Consider the following 25,590-nt stretch of genomic DNA (forward strand, 5'->3'; position numbering starts at 1 on the left):
TTGCTAGATGACAAGATAAAGATAAAGCAACAATTAGAAACACATAGTAGTTGTAAATCACAGAGCTGTTTGATGATTTAATGATATATACAACAATAAGTGAAACAGAAATAACAGTGGTGTGAAGAATCTGTCCCTCTGGAGACAAACTGATGAAGGTCTCGACCAGATCTTATTTTTTTATGTAAATGTGGATCAAATTCTTTGCCAAACTCTTGAAAAAAATTGTATTTCTTGTAACTTGTCACCTCCTCCCCAGCTGAACAGCATCATCTGTCGCAATAAGTGAATAACACAAGAAAGGAGGCTGGAGCAGCTTTAAATAGATCCCCTGCATGTTTGGAGATGGCCCCAGAGACAAGTTCTCCTAAAAGACCATGGAGCTTGTATGCTGGCCCTGTACATGTGTTTTGGGATGAAAGGCGTGCTCTCGGTCTCCCCGCTGGTCTTGTGTGCCATGTAGAGACAGGCTGTAATCAACATGGACTTAATTAGAGAGGACTCAGTGGGAGGCAGAGAAGTCCTGGGACTCGCCCCAGCGAGTACAGAAATACCCATTTCTCTAAAACACGGCCCTGTTGTACCAACTGCAGCGTCTCTGCAGGTCCTTCTCACTGTGGTGGGTTCACAGCAGAAAGGTTTGGCTGTCAGTTGAATGGGTCAAACAAGTCGACTTATTCTGGCAAATCACAATTTTATCTACAATGATTAAATGATAAAACATATCTGGAAACAAAAGGTTTTCATTAATCTATGTTCTATAAAATGTCGCGATGCACAAAGTGACTTATACATGACTAATTCCTTCATAATTATTCACAAAAATCAAATACATAGTGAAAATGTCCGGTCCCAGATGGCTGCTCCATAAGTGCAGGAGGATGGAGAGTGAGGAGGGAGGTTCAAAAGGAGGGAGGAGAGGCTGAAAATAGAGGAACTGAACACCAATTTGCGAGGAGGAGACTTTTTAGAGGCGAGTAAAAAAAATATACAGTCAGTATAACGGAGCAGGGAGGGCGGATGCTCAGAAACTCTCTTGCACTCTTACTTTCCTCTTCTGACTCCGTCTCCCCTGTTTTTACCGTCTGCACCGCTCAGAGCCGCCAAGAAGATAAAACCCGGGTTTTGACTCAGTCTGTGAGTATATATTTCTTTATTCAGGAATATGTAAAGTGGATGTTAGCAAAGGAAGACCGAAGGAATAAAAAACAATGTTATTTTTATTCATATCAGATAAGTCTGCGTTTTCAAACTGACAAAATGTTGAGCTCAGGATCCAAATTTATCCATTTGGCTCACATATAAATTTTCTGCTTTTTTCTTGTTGCAACTCTGTTGTAGAAAGTAATGCATTGCAATTGACTGTACTTATATAAGTACAGTACCACTTTCAGCAACTTTTATACTTGGCTTAAGTATTTCACATTTCTACAATTACTTATATTTTCTTCAGTTACTGGAGATGTATTTATTACTCCATTACATTTATTTTTTCAATCCATATTTTAGGATTTCACAGGTAAAAGACAATCATGCAATGATACTTCACCTCCAGAACTGCAATTATAAAATAATCACAGGGCCCATTTTTAAGTATGATTGATATGTTTTTATACTTTATTTGATACTTTAGTATGGTTTGCTGATAATTTCTCTACTTTTAATGAGTTATTTTTATTTTTAGTTATTTTAGATATTTTCGGGTATTTCACCTTTATTGATGGAACAGTGAGAGTCAAATAGGGGAGACGGCGGTGAAGACACGTAGCAAAGGCCAGGTCAGAATCAAATCTGCAGAATCTGCAGGATGATGCCTTTGATTGCTAATGTTGAATTTGGTGCTGGAAATTAAGTATTTTTACATTGTGGCATTACCTCTTTGACTCAAGCACAATATGTAAATGCTTATTTCGCCCCTGCCAACATTATAAATTATTATTATTCATCCATTACATTGGTCTTCAGTGTTTTTTACCTGTAGTTTAAAGATTTAAAGGTGATTAAGATTTATAGGAAACGATGGTGAATTCTCGTGTGTTTTATGGTCAAACACTGTTAAAACTTCTTAACTTTAGATTGAGTTTTTTGTAAATATTCCAAATTTCTCAAACTTTCACATATGACAGACTGAATCATGGCTAACAGTGTTTAACTTGATGAACAGGACATCCAGGACAAGATGCAGCCAAAAATACTTTTTTTACTGAACAGGCACACATATGACTCTATCATACAGTTTGGCCCTCAACACCTCAGAGTGGCAAAAGCTCTGTCTCTGTGTTAAATGAATGTCGTAGCATGTCATGATTAATTGCATATCTGCATCTGGATGTCCTTCAGTCAAAGATATAATGTGGACCCTCTTGTAACATACAGGAAATGTATTTATGGCTGTAATTATGGGGATTGAAGGGCAGTGCTGTACATCCAGGATGAAGAGCCAGCCTTTACCATCTGCTCCAGCAAAGAGCAGGTCTGACCACACAGAGAGGGGAGGGGGTTCCTGTACAGTGTAGAGCAGCAGCAGCAGGTTCACTCCAGCATGATGCTGATTAGAAGCTGCTCTGTGCAGCTCAGCTCTGTGTAATTTCACACTGTGTTATCAGTTCAACAGGTTTTAATTGTCAACAGACAAACGGTTCAGTTTTCTGTGTTAAAGCTCGACTTCACACTGGAGAGAGAGAGTCCTGGAAGAGATGTAATACTAGGTTGGGAAGTTTATTCAGTCCGTCGTCCTGTGAGTAAATGCAGGTTCTCCTGGAGGCAGAAATATCTTCATTAGGTCTGTGCTGCTGTGGGAGGTGTACGGCAGCTGCTGCTGCCCACTGTAAATATAGAGGCCTCGGCCGCAGGGCTCCCACGCCTCTGTGCTCCCTCTGCAATATGGCGTCCTCCTGGCTTTGGTGTGGTGGCTGGGTGGCCTCCCTCCTCTTTTCAAATTATAAGGCCTTCAGCACCAACCTTACTGTCTCCACCCCAAATAAGTAATGGCTACTCTGCAGCCTGCTAAAATAGATCTGGTGCAAGAGAGACAGAGGGCGGCAGAAAACCTGGAAAAACCTGATTCAAGATAGAGAATGGAGTTTGAGAGGGAAAAGGGTTTTGTTATCTGTTTGTGTCTGCTGCAGGAGAGGCAGCAAACACGACGAGTACAACGTTTCTGCTGCACAAATGAAGCTCAGTCTTTGACTTCAGGCCTCTAAAAACGTTTTAATTTAAAACCTCTGAAAGAGGAACAATGCTTTTAGTTCAAGTGATTATGTGAAATTCCGAGAAATACAACACTTGTCATTTGTACTCTTCTCTTTGTGTATTGATTTAATGTTGGTAAAAATGTAGAATTACTTTTAGGCAGGTTTAGTTATATTCGATCAGGCTAAAGGTTTTTTCATTTTTTCCAGTTTTATTGCTAAGCTAGTTACCTCCTGACTCCATCTTCATAATTAATGAACAGAATCTTCTTGTCTGAGTTCTCTTCACAAGAAAGAGGATAAACCTGCTTATATACATGACTTCTGGATAATATCTGCCATTCTCCCGATGGGCTGTATGTGAAAATACAAATATACAGACTTTGTCTGAGTTTCTCTTGCCAGCCCCCCTGAATGAGGTCATGTGAGTGAACAGGGGGAAATTAAAAATATCTCAGGATGAGAAAGTATGCCATACATGTAGAAAGATATCAAGAGAGCTTTTAGTAATAAGGACTGGTACCGGTGCTACACGTGTTCTCTGCAGCTTAATTTATACTTTGCCTCCTGGCTCCTTTGTGCTGAAGGCTCTGGAGAGTTCTGTGTTGTGAGCTTGTCTGACCAATCTCCTGCTGTGTTCTTTGTATGTGAAAGGCAAACTCCAGAGAATATCCAGACCCGATTGTGGATATTCCCAAATTGTATTTTTGTATGGTGCATTAAGCCATTTTATCTGTGGGTCCTCAGGTTTAAACTTACTTCCTCATCTGACTCTAAGTTAAACAGCCTTCTGTTGTTGTTGCAGGACTCACTCAAGAAGAAAAGATGACGTCTCACTTGGTCACTTGTGTGACCCTGCTCTCTCTGTGGTGCAGCGTGTGTCACTCCACTCCCATGTTCTACAACATGTCAGACGGCAGCGGCGACGAAGCAGAGCTGGAGCTGCTCTTCCCCACCTCTTTCTCCACCCGAGCTCCTGTCCACATCACCACCGCCACTGGAGCTCCCACCTTCACCAACACCATCACCACCACCATGATCCGCCTCAAGGACTTTGTGCTGACCCGAGTCGTGGACTTCCTGCAGGAGAATCTGCTCATTATCATCGTGGTGACCTCTCTCCTCATCGTCATGGTCTTCATCATCTGCTGTGCCACTGCGATGAGTCACAAGCGTAAGCTGGAGGCCTACAAGCCGCCTGCTAATACACCCAGGAAGTACATGGCTGATAAAACTACCAGCAAGAATTCAGGCGAGCTCCAGGAGAGGCCCTACGCCGTCGACCACGTCAAGAGGGTGCAGACTCAGAGCATGGCCTCCCCAAAGAACCTGCGCACTCCCTCCAAGGCTCTGGTGGGAGAGAGAGGGAGAGACGTCAGGTCGTCACCTCGCCAGGAGGTCAGAAAGGTCAGGGAGGCCGAGGAGGTGGAAAAACGGAGAGAGGAGCCCAAGCACAAAGAGCAGTCCAAGTACAAGGAGGAGGTGCAGCAGAGTTCCAGCCCCAGCACCAGCTCCAGTCCGCCTGCATGCACCTGCCACCTGAAAAAGAGCCATCACTAAGCCAGGGTCCAGGCTTCTCATTACCTAAAGGTGAAAGGTGACAAATGAAGACCAGATGGTTAATCCACACACAAAGGCAGAATGTGCCAAAAAGGTTTCGATCATTACCTACATGGGGAGATATATTTAAATGAGGCTAATGTCTCAAATGAAAAATCATCCATCTTTATAAAATGTAATAAAAATAATATTTATGAAAATATTAAGTACTACCTAAAAAAGAAAAAGAAAACTACACAGCAGAAGATATGTGACCTCTTTTATATCTCTTAGTTTCTGATTAAATGGTCAACAACTGATAACAGGAGACGTGAGCAACGGTTATTGATCTTGAGTGTCTGTGGTGGGAAAATGTATGTAACTGTCACAAGTGCTGATTCTCATGTGAGAAGTTTCTTCAACAGGGATAGAAAAAAACAGTTTTCTCCAGACAGTCTCCTCCTGCTTTACTCAGATAAACGTCTGTAGAAGAATCCAGGGAAGAAAGACCTCAGAGTGAAGGGAGGTGCTGTGGCAAATATAAAATATGAAAACATCTAAGGGCATTAAAACTTTCCTTTACAGTGTCAGTCAGTGACGTCAATTCTCAATATTGTGCTATTAAAGTTGCGTCCCTTTATCAAAAGTATTTTATGGATTAAAACAGGCAGAAACAAAGTTAGTTTGAAAATAAAAAAAAGAGCGGATTCAATTTCTTTGTGTTCCCAAATAGAAATATCAGAAATTAAAGTATTCACATAAGGCTCATTTCTCCGGTCGCCTGCTGAGACAGAGGCATCTCCTCAACCTGCTGCACAACACAACATCTATTCAGCAGCTAAGAGCCTGATCATCTGTCACTTCGACAAAACTCCTTGGTGCTGTAACCAAAGCAAAGTGAGACAGCAGTACACTTGACTTGTAAGAAATTATTCTCTTTATATTTACATTAATATTTACCTACTTTTGTCTTTATTGCGTTATTTTATGTGATATTGTTTTTTATTTACTTTTAGAACCGATTTCTCAAAGCTTTATACCGAAAACACAATTTGAAATTCAGTTCCTGAACTAAAAGAAAAATGACAAACATCTTGTATACATCTATCCACATATTTATTAGTTGATCATTTAAATCTAGATTCATTTGGCATATACATTAAAATATTTTTGGTAAACAGACTTTATGAGTAAGGGTTTAAGCTTTTTTTAATAAGTAATACTTATGTACAAAATAAATTATGTTTTTTATTTTTAATGTGATCATATGTTAGCCTGTTTTGTTGGTGTGTTTTCAGGTTCAACTTTAACCTAAAGTGGCAACAAAAAAATTTAAAGCATGTAAGTGTAATTGTCATTTGACTTTATTAGAGTAAAACCTCAGATTCCAATGGAGAAGATAATTTAGAAAAACTCTCCTCCTCAAGTTCCTGTGACTGAAATTAATGTTTTTCAGAATACGTGTTGATGAAAAACAGTTTGTGTGATTAATGGGCCATAGTGAAGAGTTTGGTCATGATTTTATATTTTATTCCTCTGAACCTCAGATTAAATTTTTTTCCTCAGATGTTTCCAGACATGCTTCCTTTGTAAGTTTTATTGTTTACAAAATGACTGTTTTGTTTTGCTTATGTTTAATAAAGTGTTGGTAACAGTGTTTCTGTTTTTATTACCTCCACCAAGGAGGTTCTCTTTTCACCATGAAGTCTGGTGGAAGGATGTGGTGTGGATCAGGGAAGAACCCATTACATTTTAGTGCAGATCTGGATCAAGGGACACGTCCAGGAATATCTTGTCTCTTTCTGTAACATTGAGAGAATGTTTTCAACATTTTTTATTGTTGTCCCAGAGAAGAATTAATGGATCTGAACCAAAAAGCTTTTAAGGACTGATATCTTTGGCTTTGTGCTATTGGTGTAGCTTGATTGGATTTAAAAGGACTGTTGGGCCTTGGCTGAGGTGCCGTTGTGGTTGGGAATGTAGTTGAAGACATTTTAAAGCTGTGATGCCATGATGAAACTCAAATACAGCCTTGAAAAATAAAAACTAAGATTAGAAAAAGGCGAGGAACGTCTAAAATAAGAGTATGTTTGCTACGTGCACATTATGTTCAACTTGGGGATCTGTAATTTTGACTCAAGAATGTCAGATTGGAGATATCCACTCGAGACGTGAGCTTCAGTCTGACTTAACATTTCAAGCCCAGGATGTGCACAAACATTACGGTAGCTCCAGTTTTCTGGTTAACAGCATCACACCTAAACACAGGGACCACAGAGGTTATTAGAATCTGGAGATGACGAGAGCCCCCCTTTGGCCTTCACTGGCTACTGTACAAGGTTGTTTAAATAGTTCAACAGCAGCTCACCAGATACATACAGAGCACTTTGCTCTAAACAAGACCGGACGTCTCGACTGTACAAATCTTGATGACACAGATTTGTTCCAGTGAAGTTTAAACAAAAAGTAAAACTTTGACTTTGTTTATATTTCTAACAAGCGATGACATACTGCCCCCATGTGAACAATGATCACTTATGCATGTTCACTTTTCTTCTTTTATCTACCCATTCCATCTTCACATGGCTACAGTCAGACCATGTCTAAAACTAAAAATCCACTAAAATGTAATTAAATATCGCTTCAATGGCTGAAACACAAACCCAGTCATGAAGTAACGGCTCAAATTTCTCCGAAGATCAAACATCAAAGATGAAAAAACAACAGCAAGTGTGACCCTGTGGCTCCTGAAACATGAGCCCTGACAGAGCCTTGCTCGAGGGTCCGATTCCCTGCTCTTTTGTCAGCGAGGTGCTAAATAATTCGAGAAAATACTATCCTGTCACTTTCGCTGTTCCCAGCTGGAAGACACACGGACCAGTGGACCAGTCACTAGAACTCTCTCTCATGGGGCGCCAGATGCAGACTCTCTGAGTAGTAGGGAACACCAACCTTTGGTAACCGCAGATAAAGGATTATCTGGGTCACCCTTGTCGTTTCCATTTGTATTTTTACTACACAATCTGTCTTTTTGAGCTTCTTTCTGTGAGTGTTTTGACCCTCTACGATGTGTCCCACTGACGAGGGCCTCTCCATCGATGTGAATGCTGAAGAGGATCCAGAAGAGGTAACACTGCACCTTAAGGCTGTCGTTAAACTTTGATGAGCATCTGCCTGAAATTCTCGACAGTGGCAGTAGTTATCTTTAGAGACGGAGGATCCCGTGAGGACCATGTGGAATCATGCCTGTCCATCTCTTTGGAGGAGCAGATCATACAGGAATAGAAGAATGGTAAGCGCTCTGGCCTATAATTATTTTCTATTTTTCTTTATAAAGTTGCTTATAAGTTCTTAATGTCTTTATAAATGTACCAATTGATACACCCATAGTCAGTATGGCTACCAGGGGGATTGATCACCAATAGTCACTCTCTAGTAACTCAGTAATAAATATTTAAGTTAACCGTCAGAACTAGTGAGACATTTGCAATTATAAATGTTAATAAATCAATCAATAATCAATCACATCTGTTGTTATACATGTTAATAAGTTTCTAATAAATGTATTTTGCTCCAGATGCCCTGCACCTGTCTTCACAGGTATAACAGCCTAAGTGTAATGTCACATGTCTGATATATATATAGCATCAATAAATGATTGATTAACCAGTACTAAAGCTATTAATTACTAACTTATAATCCCCTTACAGAGGGGGTTTGATTTAATTAGTAACCTGGCTAACGTGGTCGTCTCTCCTCCGTTACTCCGTTCAGTGATGTCATGCTTTGGTGCGGATGTGGCGTCCTACTGGTTCTCTGCATCTGTCCACTAACGTGCCTCACGATGTCCTCCTGTCCGCCGGGCTGCTGTTGTCCTGGCCCAGGATTTCTGGTTCTGTGCGAGTCCCTGAATCTCAGGTCCCTTCCTCGCCCGGTCCCCCTCAGCACCTCGGCTCTGTCTGTGGCCAGGAACCAGCTCTGTAATGTGGACCACCTGCTCCGGGCCCTCTCCAGCCTCCAGGAGCTCAGCCTCAGTCACAACCTGCTGGCCCGCTTCCCTCGTGGCCTGCCTCCCAGCCTGGAGTCCCTGCTGCTGCAGGAGAACCGCATCACTTACATCACGGCAGGTTCCCTGAGGCAGCTGGGGAACCTCACTCATCTGGACCTGGAGGACAACCGCATCCGGGCCATCCAGCCCGGAGCCCTCCAGGCTCTCAGCAAGCTGCAGGTCCTGACGCTGAAGGGGAACAACCTCAGCAGCCTCCCCAGGAACCTTCCCCCTTCACTCATCCACCTGGACCTCTCAGCTAACTGCATCTCGACCCTGGACCTGCCCTCGCTGTCCCCCCTGGTAAACCTGCAGGTCCTGAAAATCAACAGCAACTGCCTGCGCTCAGTCCCGGACCGCGCCTTCGACAGGCTGCCAGTTCTCAGGTCTGTGGACCTCACAAACAACCTGTGGGTGTGCGAATGTGACATCTTGTATCTGTACCGCTGGCTGCTAAACGGGAGGCTGAAGATGGCGACAGACTTGGTGTGCACTGAGCCTGGCCATCTCGCTCACCGTCTCCTCCTGAACCTCTCCGTCATGGCTCTCTGTCCTCGTGTCCTGACGCCAAACGAGAGAACGCCACAGTCCCACCTCAGTTCAGCGACAGTGAAGCCGACAGAACGAAGCTTGTTTGAAAACAAGAAGGATTTAGGAGACTTGCAAATATCAAAATTAACCACTGTTGCTGTGTTTTCCAAAGATGTTCCAGAGACTCGTTTGTTACTTGAACACTTCACTTTACAGACACTCACCTATGAGGAGTGTTTAATTCTAAATAAAACGCAGTCTGTGAGCCCATCAAACTTAAAGACTGTTACTTATCCTCCTGATGAGGAACAGAAATGTCCAAACATCACAGGTCGATACCCTCAGAGTAACACGACCTCTGCTGGAGAGACACAGTCGTTACTCCCTACGAACAGAGACGCACCCTGGCTCACTCCAGCCCCGAGACAGTTCACACAACAAAGCTCTGCAGCGGTCATCTCTCTGCTCACTGTGCTGTGTGTGTTAGTAACTCTCCTAGTGCTGGCGGTGCTACTTGTGTTGAGACTGGTGCTTCGGCGCCAAATGAGGGTGGCCCCGCTTGCTGCAGGGTCCGCTGGATGACATCGGCACAGACTCACTGGAAATGTTTTTATTCGTTTAATGCACAATACGAACAGTCAGATACAATATTCTGCATCATGGTGTTGTAAGTGTATTTCAGTTCTTGACTTGAACCATCAATAAGGGAGCAGAAGTTTTACACAGTCAAGCCTTAATAAAAACAAAATGACAAAATACAGAGGGTAAACAGCCCCTGACCTTCAGTTTCTGTTTATGATGCATCTCCTTTGTTATTTTTGTAGAAAAACACAACAAATTAGGAAACAGTATACCCAAATATTGTGATTTCTGATTATATTAAATGAATTCATTAAACACCGTTAACACCTGGAACTTGAACATCCAGGCTTGAGTTCAAGAGACTAACAAATCACACAGCCGTGAAGGTTTATACAGGCTTTAAAACTCCCAGAAATCCCAGAGGGGAGCAAGACCTGATGTAGTATATTGGCAGCTCATCCTCCATACAGCACTTCTCTGCTGCGAGACACCGGATGGTGCTGAAATATCGATGGGATACCGCCATATAGGACGGTTAATAAGGACACTTTAACCACTGGCCTTCACACGAGTCTCCTCCTTGTCCTGTTGTTTTAGTCTGTAGTCAGACAGCGCTGCTCTTATGGCATCTTCTGCGAGCACTGAACGAGAAGGAAGAAGACGATTTTAGAGAACATTATGAGGAGGAACTGCAGAAAAAAAAGCTGTGAGAGTGTGCAGTTAAAAGTAAATATACTAGCGTGGTTACTTTTCATCAGAAAAACTTTCTATTTTTGACATTATGCATTTTCAGAGAAATTGATTATGAATCTCAAAAACATGCAACTTGAATTAACTGTATAGCAAAACCTGTACCTTGAACTTACTAGAGCAGTGGAGCTTGACTGGAGGAAGGCAGAGTTCTTTGGCAATGTCTGTGTTCTTTATCTTCAGAGCATCATCGATCTGTAGGGTGAGAGCAGAATGAACAGACCAACTAACTAACCAAAACACAAGATACATTTAAATCATCTACTTTTTAAAGGACCTCCACCAACGAGGTTATCATTTTAGTCCATACCAGGACGAGAGATGTTTTTAAACTTGGTGTAAGGGTGGGACATGGGCCGAGAAAGAACCAATTAACATTTGGACTGGCCCCCTCTGATTAAGGGGCTGATCCAAATCCAAAAAATGTTTACATGTTCACTGATTTTAGAGGGAATAATGAATGCATCTGTGTAAAAAAAATGGAATATTTGGGAAACCGATATCTAATATCTATGCGCGTGTCCTATTTGGTGCAGCTTGAATGTAAGGGGACTGCTGGGCCTTGGCAGAGGTAGAGTGTTTTTCCAACTTACCGACTTCCCCTTCACCCATTCTGTTGCAATAGAACTGGAGGCAATTGCTGATCCGCAGCCAAACGTCTTGAATTTTGCGTCTACTATCTTGCCATTTTCATCCACCTGGATCTGCACACCACACGGAATCAGACATGTAACAGGTATTTTTCACAGCAGACATTTTGAGCCGTCACATGTGTAAATAATAAGATGGCTGATCAGTGTGCAGCTGTCATGCTGGTTCACATTGTCTTTTACTGGGACCTTTAAACTGAACAGAGTCAGTGTCGATGTTAAGTGACACCTGTGGTTTTTCTACTATGACATGTTAACATGTCCTCTGTGAGAAAATAAATAAAAATAATTGAAGTCATGGCGGCTGTAGACGGGTCTCGGCCTCCACCTTCTTTACCTGAAGCTTCATTACATCACCACAGGCTGGTGCACCCACCAACCCGGTCCCCACGCTCTTTGAGTTTTTGTCCAGAGAGCCCACGTTTCTTGGGTTTTCATAGTGATCCACCACCTTCAGGATAAACGCATAAAACAAAGTGTCACTGCTGCTGTTTGAGGAAACCAGTTAAAAATCAGTAAGTGGCTAGGGTAACGTTAGCAGCACCAGACGACACGTGTAAAACCAGTGAATTGTCGACAGGCTGGTTTCATTTACAACTTACAAAATGTATTTTTTTGTCTTTTACCTTTTTGTGATAAGAACAAACGGGATTTAGCGACGGAACCAACAACCTGCGGCTGAACAACAACAGTGAGGTCGCAGAGTTTCGTAGAGACGCGGCCGCCATGTTTACTTCCTTCTTGTTCTTCTAAAGAAATTCCTGCAGGTTATATCATATAAAGCACAATGCTGCCCTCTACCGTTTACAATGCGTCACTTCAGTTAATATTCTAGAGTACGTTCCAATATGATGTAAAAATCTTATTTCAGCAGAATCAGTATAATTAGTAGTATTAAACGCAGCAAGGACTTTAAAGGAAGAAACTCGGAGATCAAAGGTCTTTAAATAGTTTTTGCCTTTCGACTAGTGATGTGTCCTTCCGTGTCGAGGCTTCATAGCGTGAGTCCAGGAAGATTTTTGTCAAGCGCGTATCGAGCCGGCCGTACCACGTGACTGAGGAAGGAAATGGGAGCAGCGAAACGCAATGACCCCCCCCCCCCCCCCCCCCCCCTCACATTTTGTGGAATTGGGACTTTATTGCGGGTTATTTTGCAATAAAAAGAAACCGCCTGAAACCCAGCACTGTGGAAAAGTAAAAATGTTGTCCATATTTGACGTGTTAAATGTTGTCCCTAGTAACACAAGCACAGTCAAATCACAACCTTCTGCCCAATTAGTTTCCACTTTCTCTTTTGACCCCTCCATTGTATGGTTTGGCATCACAAAAAATCATTCCTTCATCTATTCAATTCAAAGCTTCACACACCAAAGCTATGGTGTCATTATAATCATTCTGCCTGTTTTACATATATTGTCCACTTGATGGCGCAGTAGAGCAAATTAAGCACCATGAAGCTTCGGCCCATGGCCATGAGCGAACCAATTGCATGGAAAGCTTCAATGCTTCATGAAGCTTCATCTCGCCATCACTACTTTCGACCCACTTACAAATACCATATACACTTTCTGGACTTCCACACGAACACAAGCCATCTTCGTCTTTGCCAACCACTTTGACACAACTTGCTCGGCCGCTATGACCTCGTCGTAATCTGGCCATAATCACTTCATTCCTCCTTTTAGTAGAAAACCATTCCACAGACAAAGAAACAATAAATATCCGCTGTCTTCCTCTTTCCTCTCCTTTGGCCTCTCTCTGCTTGAAAATCCAGTGATACTGAAAACTAATGTTGCTGTTTTAAAGTCCTCACAAGTCACCACCCTAAGTGGGTGGAGCAAGTTAACATCAGAGCCCTCTACTGTCCTTGGCTCCATGCAGACTTTTGGCTTAGACTGATGACGTTTCACAAGTGAACAAGCACAGAAGTATGCAGTTTGAGAAAGGCCTCCAGTCTTTAAATCCATGTTTAGTTTCCCATTAATGAAATTAAGTCAGTTTTTCTTAATTAACCAGATAATGAAGTCTACTAACTACTAGTTTTCCAGTTGCTCAAGCCTCCTGCTGAAGGTAATTCTTTGCATTATAAATATTCCATAAATTATATCCTGTATGAGTTATTTAACCTTTTCATTTTGGTTTACCTCTTTTAATCTAGTTAGGTCTGTTATTGTTATTATTAGTAGGCCCGAAATTGTAAGGATTATTATTATTATTTTTTTTTTTTCAGGCAAATGAATTGGCTTTTTGAGGGCTTTTACATGCTCAAATTCTTACCAAAATGTGCAGAAAATTTGAAAACTTAACATAAAGTAAAGTAAGTAAAGTAACGTTACGTTACGTTACGTTACTTTACTTGTATGAAATAAATAATCATCTCGAAATAAAGTTGCCGTTGGCGGGACTCGTGGATTTCCGTGGCGGGCTCGGGCTCCGCCTCCCTCGGCTCCGCTCCGCCTGTTACCAGGCAGACTGAATCTTTTCCAACATGGCAGCGCCGAGCAACGCAGAGCAAACGCAGTTGCAGGACATGGAGGAGGAACAAGCTGCAGGGATGGAGCGGAGAGATATGGAGTCGGACGAAGAGGAGGACGACGAGGAGCAGGAGGAGGAGGAAGGTATGGGAGAAGACGATTCAGACGACGACGAGGACGACTCCTCCGAGGACGAGAAGGAGAACGAAGCCGAGATCCAGCGTCTGGAGGAGCAGGTGACTAGCCAACAACCGAGTCGTGCAAACTTCACTACCGTGCTAATGGGACTGAAGGGGCGGGAAACAGCAGCGTTAACCCCCTGAGCTGCTCTGTGTGTTAGATTGAGACATGTATTCACGTTAGCTGCTTCCACACTGAACAAGTACACGAGCGCGTAGGATGCGACGCCATTCATTTAGCAGTCGTGGTTAGCATGTGATGCTAACGTGCTGTCTGGTGACACATGGGTCTTTTCTGTTGTGTTAAATAAGTAGGATTACTTCCGTCTCAATATATATATACTATATTATATAGTCTGTGCTTCTACAACGACGAAATCAAAGCGAGTCTTTATTTACTAAAGCATAACTGATTACACACAGCTTCCACTTTATTGGGTACACATAGCTTAAACTAATGATAATACTGCTACAGATCTTCCAATCGTTCAGTTAGTAAGTATAGTTGAAACTTCCAGAGAACTGTTGACTAAACTTCATTCATGTTTCAGAGGATCTTTGTGCTGCTACTGTTGCAAAGTTACACTGGATCATAAACGACAGCCTCCAAAGGGACCATAATGAAACTATCAGCTAAAAGGAGCCTCTAAGAATGATTTGTTATGATTAGATTTAACTTACTAACTTACTTTCATTGTTGATCAATGTTTCCTTTATGTTGACCAATAATTATTTTTGTAATACCCCAAATTATTGATTACACGAAAAAAGGACAGCTCCTCTAAATTAAGAAGTAGGGACAAGGGGTTGTTTGGCACTTTCCCTGAAGAGTCACTTCAGCACTTCAATCAAAATATTCACCAATCAGATGTTTTCAGCACCAGTATAGTTATTACCCTGGTTGTGGTTTTAAATATCATTAGTTTTAGCTTTGACTACCCACTAAACCTGCAGCTGAGTGTATATACATCTGTGGTACCCAGGCTGGGTGATATGTCTAGATTCTGTCTCATATTTCATGTTGTTTGTATCTTGGTTAGAGTTCTTGCTGTAACTATAATATCAAAACTGTTGTGATCAATGTCTGTGAAGTCATTGCTGCTGATATGGTTGAGGATGTTTCCTCTGGAGGGGTAAATACATCACTGAGTCAATTCAGCAGAGAATGGGTTAATTAGGATGATAGAGTTATTGTTATGGGTCACCGACCATCTCTCTGTCTTTTCAGCTGTCAATCAACGCTTTCGACTACAACTGCCATGTGGATCTCATCAAACTGCTGCGGCAGGAGGGAGAACTGATCCGACTGCGAAAGGCAAGGCAGAAGATGAGCGAACTCTTCCCTCTCACTGAAGGTTGGTGTTTGTCTAAGATGCTTTGAGTGGACAGCAGCCCTGCATTAGTTGTGCAACCCGAAATCTCATTTTGTTTAATTCTGCAGAGATCTGGCTGGATTGGCTCAAGGATGAGATCCGTCTGACTGAGACTGAGGAGGAGTCGAACCGGGAAACGGTGTATGAACTTTTCGAGAGAGCAACAAAAGACTATATCTGTGAGTGCATTGCAGCATTGTTACTGCCTTCGATCTGACATTCAGACAATAAGACACGCTTAACATTTTTCAACACAGGCTTAATATTGGTTTACACTCTTTGTTTTTAAACCCAGGTCCAGATATCTGGCTTGAATATGCTCAGTATTCAATTGGTGGCATGGGCTCACCAGGGGGGATAGACAAGGTGAGATCCATCTTTGAGAGAGCGGTGACAGCTGTGGGGCTTCACATGAACAAGGGACAGACGGTGTGGGAGGCGTACAGAGAGTTTGAGAACGCCATTCTGTCCACAGTCCAGGTGAGTGTTTACATCACAATAAGGGATCTTATTACATGTCAGAAATTGACTCTGTTTTCTATTTTTGTCTAAGTGTGAATGTAATCCTAAATGTCTAGATAATTAGGAACTTATAACTCTTTTGGCCAGAAGAGAGGTGCTTACAATGTGGAAGTCATTTGATCTTAGACTAATGGGTCTTTGCTACATTTTCACACATCTGTTTTTTCCTCAGCCTCCCCCTGGCAGGATTTCCAGCCACGAGGAGCAGGAGCTGCTCAACACTCAGCTCGAGCGAATCCATACACTGTTTCGCCGTCAGCTAGCCGTCCCCTTAATGGGTAAGCATGGTGCCACTTCTGTGTAGACGCGTTGCTGTAAAATGGGCAGGATTTCTGTTGTGAGGGCTGAATATATAAAATAAGAAGCTGCCTGGTGTGATTAATATTGTCTATTGTTTTGACGTGGCCTTTGAAATGCAGATTTAGAAAGAGAGCACTCAAGATTCGGAAGTGGACAAAGGTTCACCAGAATGTTTATTTGCTTTTTTTATTATCGCCCACTTGATACATTGAATGTAACCCCTCTACGTTTTCTTCGTAAATACTGTATGTGGGATGAATCTTCACTGATAATGGACATGATTGTGCTCCATTGCTTTGTAGACATGGAAGCCACCTATGCAGAGTATGGCGAGTGGTCTGAACACGGGGTTCCTGAGACGGCCATGAATCTGTACAAAAAGGCTATGCAGCAGATGGATAAGCGCAGATCTTTTGAAGAGTCACTGGTAATGTACTTATTGTTTGCTTCAGTTGTTCTCCTTAAAGTCATAAAATCATGTGCATAGTTTATTTCATTGTTTAACATCTTTGTGCTGTTGTTCTGCTGCAGCTGGTAGCAGAGCCCCCGAAGATGGCAGAGTATCAAGCCTACATTGACTTTGAACTAAAGGATGGCGACCCAGCTCGCGTCCAGATAACGTTTGAGCGGACTCTGGCAGAGAACTGCCTGGTGCCAGACATCTGGGCAAAATACACCTTGTATCTTGTGAGTATTAGTCAGTGTTTGGCCTGGTGCTGTCTGTGATATTAGCTGTATAGAGTTTGGACTTGTTTCCATCTTCATCACTCCTACTTCAAAGTGTTTTCATTTATCCACTTATTTTATTTATTTTTTGCATTAGTCATATATCAATGTTAATGTGTATTTTTTACAGCATGTAAATTGGGCAGACAAGCATATGCATGAATGCGTTAGAAGGAAATATTTCAGCTTCATTAGGACTAATCATATTTCTTCTCTGTGAACTTTCAGGATCGTCAGCTGAAGATCAAGGACTTGGTTCTTCCTATTCATGAACGTGCTGTTAGGAACTGTCCCTGGACCATGGGTCTGTGGAAGAGCTACCTGCTCGCTCTGGAGAGGCATGGAGCAGAGCATCAGATTGTCTCAGGTCACCAGATAGCTCTGTTTTTCATTTATTGTTGTTGATGCGTATCTGTGATAAACGTACTGAAATGTACCCATATGTTTTTTTATTACACCGAGATGTGTAAGATGTTGAGTGGTCCCCAAACCTGAATATGTTTTTAAACACTAGCCCACTATGGAGAAATCTTAAGGGAAATCCTAGACCCTTACAATGGTACCTTGGATCTTGTTTCATAGGCGTCACATGTGATGCTGCTTTTTCACCAGGGCGATATTTGTTTTCTTTTTTGCATTTCTGTGTCTGTCACTGGAATTTCAGAGTCCAGTGCATGTCTGAAAACAGCTTTATTAACATAATGTTCATTTTTGTTCCACACAGATGTTTTTGAGAAGGCGCTGACTGCCGGTTTCATTCAAGCTACAGATTATGTGGAAATTTGGCAGGCGTACCTGGACTACCTGCGGAGACGTGTGGATTTCAGTAAAGGTGAGAGCACCTGTGTGTCAGAAACGGGAACAAAAAGAACAAATTCATTTTTCTCCCCCTGCTGATGGTGTTACTTTTTCAAATTTTTTTCATGTTTCAGAATCAAGTAAAGAGTTAGAGGAGTTACGAGGAGCCTTCTCTCGATCTCTAGACTACATCAAACAAGATGTGGAAGAAAGTAAGCAGATCTCACTACGATTTATTTTTTTGCGTTGTACTCGTTTGAATTTCATATAGTGACTCATGTTCTTGGTGCCGTGGCTCTGCAGGATTTGGTGAAAGCGGAGATCCGTCTTGTATCATTATGCAGATCTGGGCGAGGATAGAGGTAAGAACTGTTACTATGACGTCCGTTTTCAAGAGTTTGATTTCTGTTTAGTTGTGTGTATTTGTGTTAGGTTACTTAGTAAAAGCTCAGAGATTTATAACTACTACTAATTTCCCCAAAATGTAACAGTTTTAGTGGATTATACTATGAAAGATATTTATAAAGTGAATTAAAGTTATTTTAAGACAAAAACGCTATCACTTTTACGTGTAATAAAACAGTTTGAATAAATGTTGATAACTTTCTTTGTCCACCAGGCCCTCCACTGCAAGAACATGCAAAAAGCCAGAGAACTGTGGGACAGCATCATGACAAAAGGAAACGCTAAATACGCCAATATGTGGCTGGAGTACTATAACCTCGAAAGGTTTGTCAGTGTTTTTCTGAAAGGAGAAAAGTTTATTTAAAATGAAGTACTGACCGCTCAATAATCTAAAATGATTCGACTCTGTAGGTCTTATGGTGACCCAGCTCACTGTCGGAAAGCTCTTCACAGAGCAGTTCAATGCACCACTGACTATCCAGAGCATGTGTGTGAAGTCCTGCTCACCTTCGAGCGAGTGGAGGGTGAGTTGCAACATTAAATCCAAAGTTAACATTAAGATAAATGAGATTTTCCTGAATTACATTGTGCCTGTATTCTGCGTCAGGTTCTCTGGAGGGCTGGGACGTGGCAGTGCAGAAGACAGAGACCCGGCTGACCAGGATCAATGAGCAACGAGCAAAGGTAAGGGCATGTATCAGCAGTGTGAAGTGCAGGAGCATCAATAAGCTGCTTTTGGCTAATGTTCCCACGCTGTGTCTGTTAGGCGGCTGAGAAAGAAGCCAACTCTGCTCGCCAAGAGGACGACAAAGTGGATCAGCGGCGGAAATCAAAATCCGATAAGAAGTCTCAGAAGAAGGACCAGACTAGAACTCGATTTGGAGAGAAGAGGAAAGCGGAAAATAATGATTATCAGGGCAAGTGGAATGAAGACTCTGGTAAGTGAGTGAATTATGAACTTTTTATTTTTAAGCCAAACTAAATTATAGACATTAATCTATTTCTCTGTGACACAAGCTTCTAAAAGGCACAGAGGCAACGGGGAGCAAAGCAGAGAGGAGTACATGGAGACCGAGACAGGACTCTCTGGGCGAAATGCTCCCCCCGGGTATAAGCCAGCTAAAAAAGGCCAGCAGGGAGCCATGGCTGCTGCTCAGAAGCCAAACGATGACAAGCCAGAGCTCCGAAACGATAACAGCAGCGTGTTCATCAGCAACATGGCGTACACCCTGGAGGAGCCGGAGTCGAAGCTCAGGACGCTGTTTGAGACGTGCGGTCCCATCAAAGAGGTTCGCCCTGTCTTCGGCACCAAAGGAAACTTCAAAGGTTACTGCTACGTACAGTTTGAGTCCCCGGTGTCAGTCCCTGAAGCCTTGAAGCTGGACAGACGGGAGGTGGAGGGCAGGCCCATGTTTGTGTCACCTTGTGTGGATAAAAACAAAAACCCTGACTTTAAGGTAAATAATCTATCTAATCCATCTATTATATACCACTTATTTTAAATATCATTGACTTGATTTATTGTGACATATTAGTGGGTGTTACTGAAAAATGTGTAATCAATTCATTTAAGCCACAAGGTGTCCATCATACTTTGTCTGGACTGAGACCGAAACATAGATTAAGTTGAATCTATTTGGTTTAAAAGTGTCTTAAATTGGGGAACGACGCACAAACACTGATGACATCTTCACATCCTTGTCCCGGTAGGTGTTTAAATACAACACAACCATGGAGAGACACAAAATCTTCATCTCCGGGCTGCCGTTCTCATGCACCAAGGATCAACTGGGGGAACTCTGCAAAGGCCACGGCACCATCAGGGAGGTCCGATTGGTCACGTATCGCTCAGGAAAACCCAAGGTGACATATTTAAAGTGTGCTCTTGATTGGGCTGATGGTTACCACTTAGGACTCCACACACGCGGAGGAAAGTGGAGCTGTAATGTGTCGCTAATATTGTTAACCATCTCTTGCTGTGCATCTCTGCAGGGTCTGGCATATGTTGAGTTTGCAGATGAAACCGAGGCGTCTCAGGCTGTTCTGAAATTAGACGGCACTGAAGTGGAGGGCAACAAAATCTCTGTTGCTATAAGTAACCCTCCTCGGAGAAGCATGGCCGACTTACCTGGGTCCAGTCGACTCATGGCGGACATAATGCCTCGCCAGGCTTTTGGAGCGTAAGTTTATTTCTCTGCTTTTCTGCAAGTTTGCCATTTTCAAAATTGTAACTACACTGATACAGAGCTGGCTTTTCTCTCTCCAGGAGGGGAAGAGGCCGCACCCAGCTGTCCCTGCTCCCTCGCTCCCTGCACCGACAAAGTGGGCCCGCAAGCAAAGTGGAGAACGGGTCCGCAGCCGAGCCGGAGCCAGGACCTGGCAGCGCATCAGCTAACGCAGCCGCGGAGACGAAACCTTTGTCGAATTCAGACTTTGCCAGGATGCTTCTCAATAAGTGAGAAAACGAGCGGGAGAACCACACTGAAAAACCTTCTTGTGTCTTTACAAATTAGTGTCTGTGATTCTTCTGTAAATGGTTTCCTTATTTTCCTTTGATCCCAGTTCCGTTCCCTTAGCCGCTACTGCGAGACGGCCTGAATCGCCACAATCTCACCTTCCATCTTAAATCCTGTGACAGATCGTCTTTGTTGGGTCTGTTTAAAGATGGCTGACAGGCAATTTTATAAAAACAAGTGTATCATATCTGTGTGTAAATATACTGTAACTATTGTTGTACGTTGCCAGGTGTCTTATTTTTGTTGTAACGTGAAGGGGATTTGACCGAAGCAGAGTATTTTTTTTAAATATTCAGAACAGACAAACTTGTGAATGTTGTTTAAGAAAAAAAAAAAAAAAAAGGGTATATGCAAAAGTGTAATATAGTTGGGGTGTGTGAGTGTAAATAAGGTGAGTGTGCAACAGTGATGATGAGACATATTCTCCAGTTGTGTTTAGGGAACCTAGGACTTTAGTGGTGTAGCTTATTTTGACATCTGAAGACACAGAAAACAAGGTTAGCAGAGATTTCTGACTATATATTAAGACTAAATCACATTTTTCTCATATTACGATCTGAGTTATGATGCTATGGAGCCCTGCTGGTGGGTCCAGCAAATTGTTAGTTGTTTTTGTCTGAGGCCATTCTCCCCTACACCAGGAGAACTGGCCTCATGTATCGCTCGGCTCATGCTTGATAACAAGTTAAGAGTATATCTAGATATAATTTATCTGTTCTAATACTTTCATCTGTGAAAATGTGGCCCGTGTTCAGGAAAAAACATCCATCACCACATTACCTTTATCCTTTATCAGTCCGCTGTGAAATGAAAGCGATTCAGATAGAAACAAACCATCTTCTGTCTATCTTTGTGAAGAAGTACACGTAAGCGGAGTGTTGTTGATGCTGCCGGAATCTGTTTAATCCCAGACTGATGTGGCTGTGCTTTCAATTGTGTCCACTGGTTTTAATCTTCAGCCTCACCCAGAGGTGAAGCAGCTGCAAACATTAGTGGAATCGACAGAAAATCATTTAAGGTCTCAAATGTGAGATTTGTAAGGTTTTCCTTTTCTTACATTATCATTGAATTAATGTATTCAGAATTGAGTGTTTCAGTTTACCTAAGTTATATAGAACAAAACATTTTACGATTAATCTGCAACATCAATGATATAAGAGAAATCATAAGTTAGTTTTCAGTACATGTGGACAGTAGTAGTGCAGTTTGATGAATGTGGTTTGGACCTGGTATTCTTCATGTGTTCAGTAGAGTGGACTCTCACCCTCTGAATGAACTGGGTTGTTAAATGAGCCACAGTTTTCTCACAGCTGAGCAGCTTCACTTCCTATTTCCTTAAGGCTGAAGAGAATCTATGCAGTTTTATCATTTCCGTTTTACCGTCTTAAGGTTCAACCTTTTTTCTTCACGTTTCTTCTTTGGATTAATACTAACGTGTACATTATGGTCAGTATGCTCATCTCAAAAAGGTCACTGTAGTTTGTAGTAAATATAAATTACGTTTCAAAAACTGATGGAATACAAGCTATATGTATTACTTTCACCAAAGTGGCCTGATATTAAACAAAATTGAAAATTAGGTTCATCTCTATAAGTCACTAACCACCTTCACAAAGGTGGTTTATGTTCATTGTTGTGTTGTATAATCTCTATCGTCTATGTTTTAAATTTGGTATAAAGGTAAAAACAGTAAATAGCTTTTTTTCTGCTTGTTTTGTTCTTTAGTTGTTTTTACTCATTTATTTCTTGGGTCCTGTAAAAAAAGAAAATCATGTTTTTCTCTTGTCTAAAACTTGTTTTAATAAAGTCATTTAAATCATCTTTGATCCCAGTATGGCACTCACAGCATTTTTCATTAATAAACTTTGTAACCCGAAGACATAATGAAAGTTCTAGAACAATTTTAAGTTTAGAATAAAATAAATTATCAAATAGATGGAAGTGCTTTACAGTGTCATGACACGTCATCATGATGCCAAAGATGGTGAAGTGAATGTTCACACACTGGTCACGTCAGCAGTGAAAATCACTTAAGCATCTCACTCAGCAGTTTCCAACCGACAAAGCTGTTTCCTCCACACATCACCAGCAGTCAAACCTGAAACTGGATTACATTGGGAATCAGAATACCTTAAACTCCTTAAATTAAACTAAAAATAGGGATAACATAGGTTTGTACGAAAACAAACCTGAAGCAAAAACATTTCAATTAATCATCCTTCAGCAGTTTCAGTAAATTCCGCTGGAAAGAACTCAAACTAAGGACATGGATTTGATTGTTATTACGGAGGTTTGAACTTATTTCTAAATGCTTTTCATGATTCATCATTTTCTCCCCCAGCTCCAGCTCAGTTGTGTATTGGGATGGTCTGTTTGCAGTCGGAACAGTCCTGGTCATGTCTGGACCCCGGCAGCCCCACGGCGTGCTCCGTCGTAGAAATCAGTAAAGTGTCCAATGTGATCTCTGTACACTTGGCTATGAAGCGAATGAAAGGCCGCACATCCCCCTCGTTGGCTGTGTCAAGAGCTGCATAATATTCAGCCCTTTGTTCTTTGCGAATTGTGATCGGTGGGTATCGTGCTTGCATCAGGACAAGGTTCATGAGCAGGCGCGATGTGCGTCCATTGCCATCGATGAACGGGTGCACATACACCAGTTTGTAGTGGGCGAGCGCTGCACACTCCACTGGGTGCAGCTGCAGGGCCTCGTCAGAGTTGAGCCACTGAACCAGCTCCTGCATGTGTCTCTGCAGGTCCTGAGGGTGCGGTGGGATGTGGTGGCCCACAAACACCTGGCTGGTGCGCAGCCTCCCTCCCTCCACAGGGTCCACATAGCCGAGCACTCGCCGGTGGATCTCCAGGATGTCGCTGACGGTGATGGCGCCTGATCTGGACAAAAGCGTGGTGTTCATGTACTTCATGGCCGCATCTACACCAATGGCCTCGTTTTGCTCCTGCAGGCTTTTGCCAGGGACGGCGTAACGCGTCTCAAGGATGTGACGGATTTCAGAGAGAGTGAGCGTGTTGCCTTCGATGGCCACCGTGTGGTAGATGTGGTGATAGTAGGTTTCCTCCATCACTCGACGGAGCGCAGAGTTGCCTTTAGGAATGGACATAAGCTTGCGCACTTTGCTGTCAATGATGCTAAAGTAACGCTGGTCAATCTCTTCCACCAGTGGTAGAGTTCGGTCTCGGCTGATAAGGGCCCGCTCGTTACACGGTGAGATGGCCAAGGCCTTGGTGTAGAGATGGTCCGCCTGGACAACATCCTTCTCCTCCTCCAGAATGGTCCCTAGCTCCGTCAGGGCATCCACAAAGACAGGGTTCATACTCAGAGCGTGCACCAGCAGCTTGTGAGCCTTCTCCCTCTTCCCCAGTTTCCTCATCTCCACAGCCTGCTGCAGCGCCGCTTTAGACTCCAGCAGCATCTCTGTAAACCGAGGGTGATAAACAAGGTCAACTCCAACACAAGTGAAACAGGATGAAACTTTTAACATCATCATATATTCCCCAATTTTTACAAATGGTCCATTTCAGTCGACTTCTTTCCTAAGTTCACACTAAGACATCTACCCTTGTTCTGTGCGTTCATCATTTCACCATCTATCCTCTGATTACTGAATTGAGTCTTTATAAAAATCAACAAAATGATTTAGAAATTGTCTGAAATATAAATACATGTATTTAAGTTACACAACTTGTAAACGCTGTATCTCAAAAGGTCAAACGAAAACAGGAGGAAGGAAAAAGTGAACAGAAATTTCAAGTAAACATAGAAGACAGATATTTTACTATTAGAGCCTGGCTGATAAAACTGATCTTAAAGGTCAATAAACCATTATTCTTTGTTTACGTCAGGTACCTGTGAGTGTTGATAACTCACTGACCTAAATGACTCACTGTTGGCATAAGGATAATTGACATATGGCACGGTGTAGTGTGTCTGTGGTGGGTCAGTCCACTGGTGGGTTCTCGGCTGTACCTTTGCTGGGCTTGGACCTGTGAGGCAGCACATCCAGCGCGGTGAAAGGGACGGTGAGGCTTGTGGACTGCACCGCTGGAGGCGGAGGAGGTCTCCCCCACAGCTGGCACCGCAGCTGGGCGATGCCCCTCATGGCGGCGCAGCACTGGTCCTCCACTCCCACCAGAGGCAGCAGCAGGGCCACCAGAGAGCCCAGCAGGACGCACAGAAGCGGGGCCCAGCCTCCGAGGACTCGGCCGCTGGTGTATCGCCACACCGACACAGCAGCCATGATCACGCCGGGTTAGAGCCTGCATTCTCTGGCGACACGGGTCCCCATGTATGGTCACCCCAGCTGGGAGAGGCGGAGGGCGGCTGTCGGGGAGGAGAGCCCGGCCCACATGAGACAGCGAGGAAACACCGGTTAGCTTAGCTGTTAGCTACTTAGTTCTGAAGTGAGACTACAGTCTAACGAAGGATTCGATCATTCACAAAATCGCTTGTCCTCAGTGTCACTACAGTCTGTGTACACAAATCATCTACTTCCTGAGATATGACGAGTCAACATTCTCCAATATCATTGGTAAGGGTTTCCTCAAAGAACGGTTTCTATTGGCTGAGATGTAGCAATACGACTAATGGTTCGTAGCCGTCTCTGATTGGCTCAATACGGGGATATTTCGCCCTGAGTTTAGTCTTTCAGGAAACTCTGAGACTCAACCAAGTACAACACGTCAGCAGAGGAGCCCACACGACATATCTCAAAAATAGTATATGTGATATATTTTCTGATTCAAATGCAGTTTTAAAGCTTTTTTTTCATCTTTTATCCACATCATTTTACATTTCTGTCACTTACTGAACTGAGAAGTTCAGCTTAATGCTGAGTTTTATATCCTTGTTTTTGTAGAACTGAACAGAGTTTGTCTCGGCGCTCGTACAAATAACATGAAAGTGCATCAATTCAAATTAATCAACGTCATTATTTTTGGGTCCATATTCACAAAAAATAAAGACAGAATAAAGAAACGAAAGAAAGAAGAAA

At 42.6% G+C, this 25,590-nt stretch overlaps 4 protein-coding genes across 4 annotated transcripts; 2 read left to right on the forward strand and 2 right to left on the reverse strand.

The window, feature by feature from the left end:
- The first annotated feature begins 4,016 nt into the window (after positions 1–4,016).
- tmem119a (transmembrane protein 119a) lies at positions 4,017–4,761 on the forward strand. The gene has a single exon (XM_053421795.1). The coding sequence runs from the start codon at positions 4,017–4,019 to the stop codon at positions 4,749–4,751; it is 735 nt and encodes a 244-aa protein (XP_053277770.1). The 3' UTR covers positions 4,752–4,761.
- Positions 4,762–9,904: 5,143 nt separating this feature from the next.
- On the reverse strand, positions 9,905–12,075 carry iscu (iron-sulfur cluster assembly enzyme). The gene is made up of 5 exons (XM_053420683.1): positions 11,918–12,075; positions 11,629–11,742; positions 11,235–11,345; positions 10,758–10,836; positions 9,905–10,532 (listed from the first exon to the last, which is right to left on the reverse strand). Exons 1-5 carry the CDS (start codon positions 12,017–12,019, stop codon positions 10,441–10,443), a joined length of 498 nt encoding a protein of 165 aa, XP_053276658.1. The 5' UTR covers positions 12,020–12,075; the 3' UTR covers positions 9,905–10,440.
- Positions 12,076–13,758: 1,683 nt separating this feature from the next.
- On the forward strand, positions 13,759–22,403 carry sart3 (spliceosome associated factor 3, U4/U6 recycling protein). Its single transcript, XM_053420761.1, has 19 exons — positions 13,759–14,001; positions 15,173–15,299; positions 15,386–15,496; positions 15,613–15,797; positions 16,012–16,117; positions 16,442–16,566; positions 16,671–16,826; positions 17,094–17,232; positions 17,590–17,697; positions 17,798–17,875; positions 17,967–18,025; positions 18,283–18,392; positions 18,480–18,592; positions 18,676–18,752; positions 18,835–19,006; positions 19,086–19,525; positions 19,779–19,931; positions 20,061–20,248; positions 20,335–22,403. Exons 1-19 carry the CDS (start codon positions 13,780–13,782, stop codon positions 20,525–20,527), a joined length of 2,862 nt encoding a protein of 953 aa, XP_053276736.1. The 5' UTR covers positions 13,759–13,779; the 3' UTR covers positions 20,528–22,403.
- ficd (FIC domain protein adenylyltransferase) lies at positions 22,359–25,139 on the reverse strand. Its single transcript, XM_053420762.1, has 2 exons — positions 24,567–25,139; positions 22,359–24,014 (listed from the first exon to the last, which is right to left on the reverse strand). Exons 1-2 carry the CDS (start codon positions 24,835–24,837, stop codon positions 22,933–22,935), a joined length of 1,353 nt encoding a protein of 450 aa, XP_053276737.1. The 5' UTR covers positions 24,838–25,139; the 3' UTR covers positions 22,359–22,932.
- Positions 25,140–25,590: the final 451 nt, after the last annotated feature.

The sequence above is a fragment of the Pleuronectes platessa genome, chromosome 4 (genome assembly GCF_947347685.1).
Source record: "Pleuronectes platessa chromosome 4, fPlePla1.1, whole genome shotgun sequence".
In the NCBI taxonomy this organism is placed as follows: Eukaryota; Metazoa; Chordata; class Actinopteri; order Pleuronectiformes; family Pleuronectidae; genus Pleuronectes; species Pleuronectes platessa.

Coding starts and splice junctions, on each gene's coding strand:
- iscu (XM_053420683.1), bottom strand. CDS start 12,019: ATGGCGGCCGCGTCTCTACGAAACTCTGCGACCTCACTGTTGTTGTTC. Junction 11,743..11,917: donor TTTGTTCTTATCACAAAAAG/GTAAAAGACAAA, acceptor TTTATCCTGAAG/GTGGTGGATCACTATGAAAA. Junction 11,346..11,628: donor GTGATGTAATGAAGCTTCAG/GTAAAGAAGGTG, acceptor TGTGGTGTGCAG/ATCCAGGTGGATGAAAATGG.
- ficd (XM_053420762.1), bottom strand. CDS start 24,837: ATGGCTGCTGTGTCGGTGTGGCGATACACCAGCGGCCGAGTCCTCGGA. Junction 24,015..24,566: donor CAGGTCCAAGCCCAGCAAAG/GTACAGCCGAGA, acceptor CTCGGTTTACAG/AGATGCTGCTGGAGTCTAAA.
- sart3 (XM_053420761.1), top strand. CDS start 13,780: ATGGCAGCGCCGAGCAACGCAGAGCAAACGCAGTTGCAGGACATGGAG. Junction 17,698..17,797: donor ACGTGTGGATTTCAGTAAAG/GTGAGAGCACCT, acceptor TTCATGTTTCAG/AATCAAGTAAAGAGTTAGAG. Junction 18,393..18,479: donor GAGTACTATAACCTCGAAAG/GTTTGTCAGTGT, acceptor TCGACTCTGTAG/GTCTTATGGTGACCCAGCTC.
- tmem119a (XM_053421795.1), top strand. CDS start 4,017: ATGACGTCTCACTTGGTCACTTGTGTGACCCTGCTCTCTCTGTGGTGC.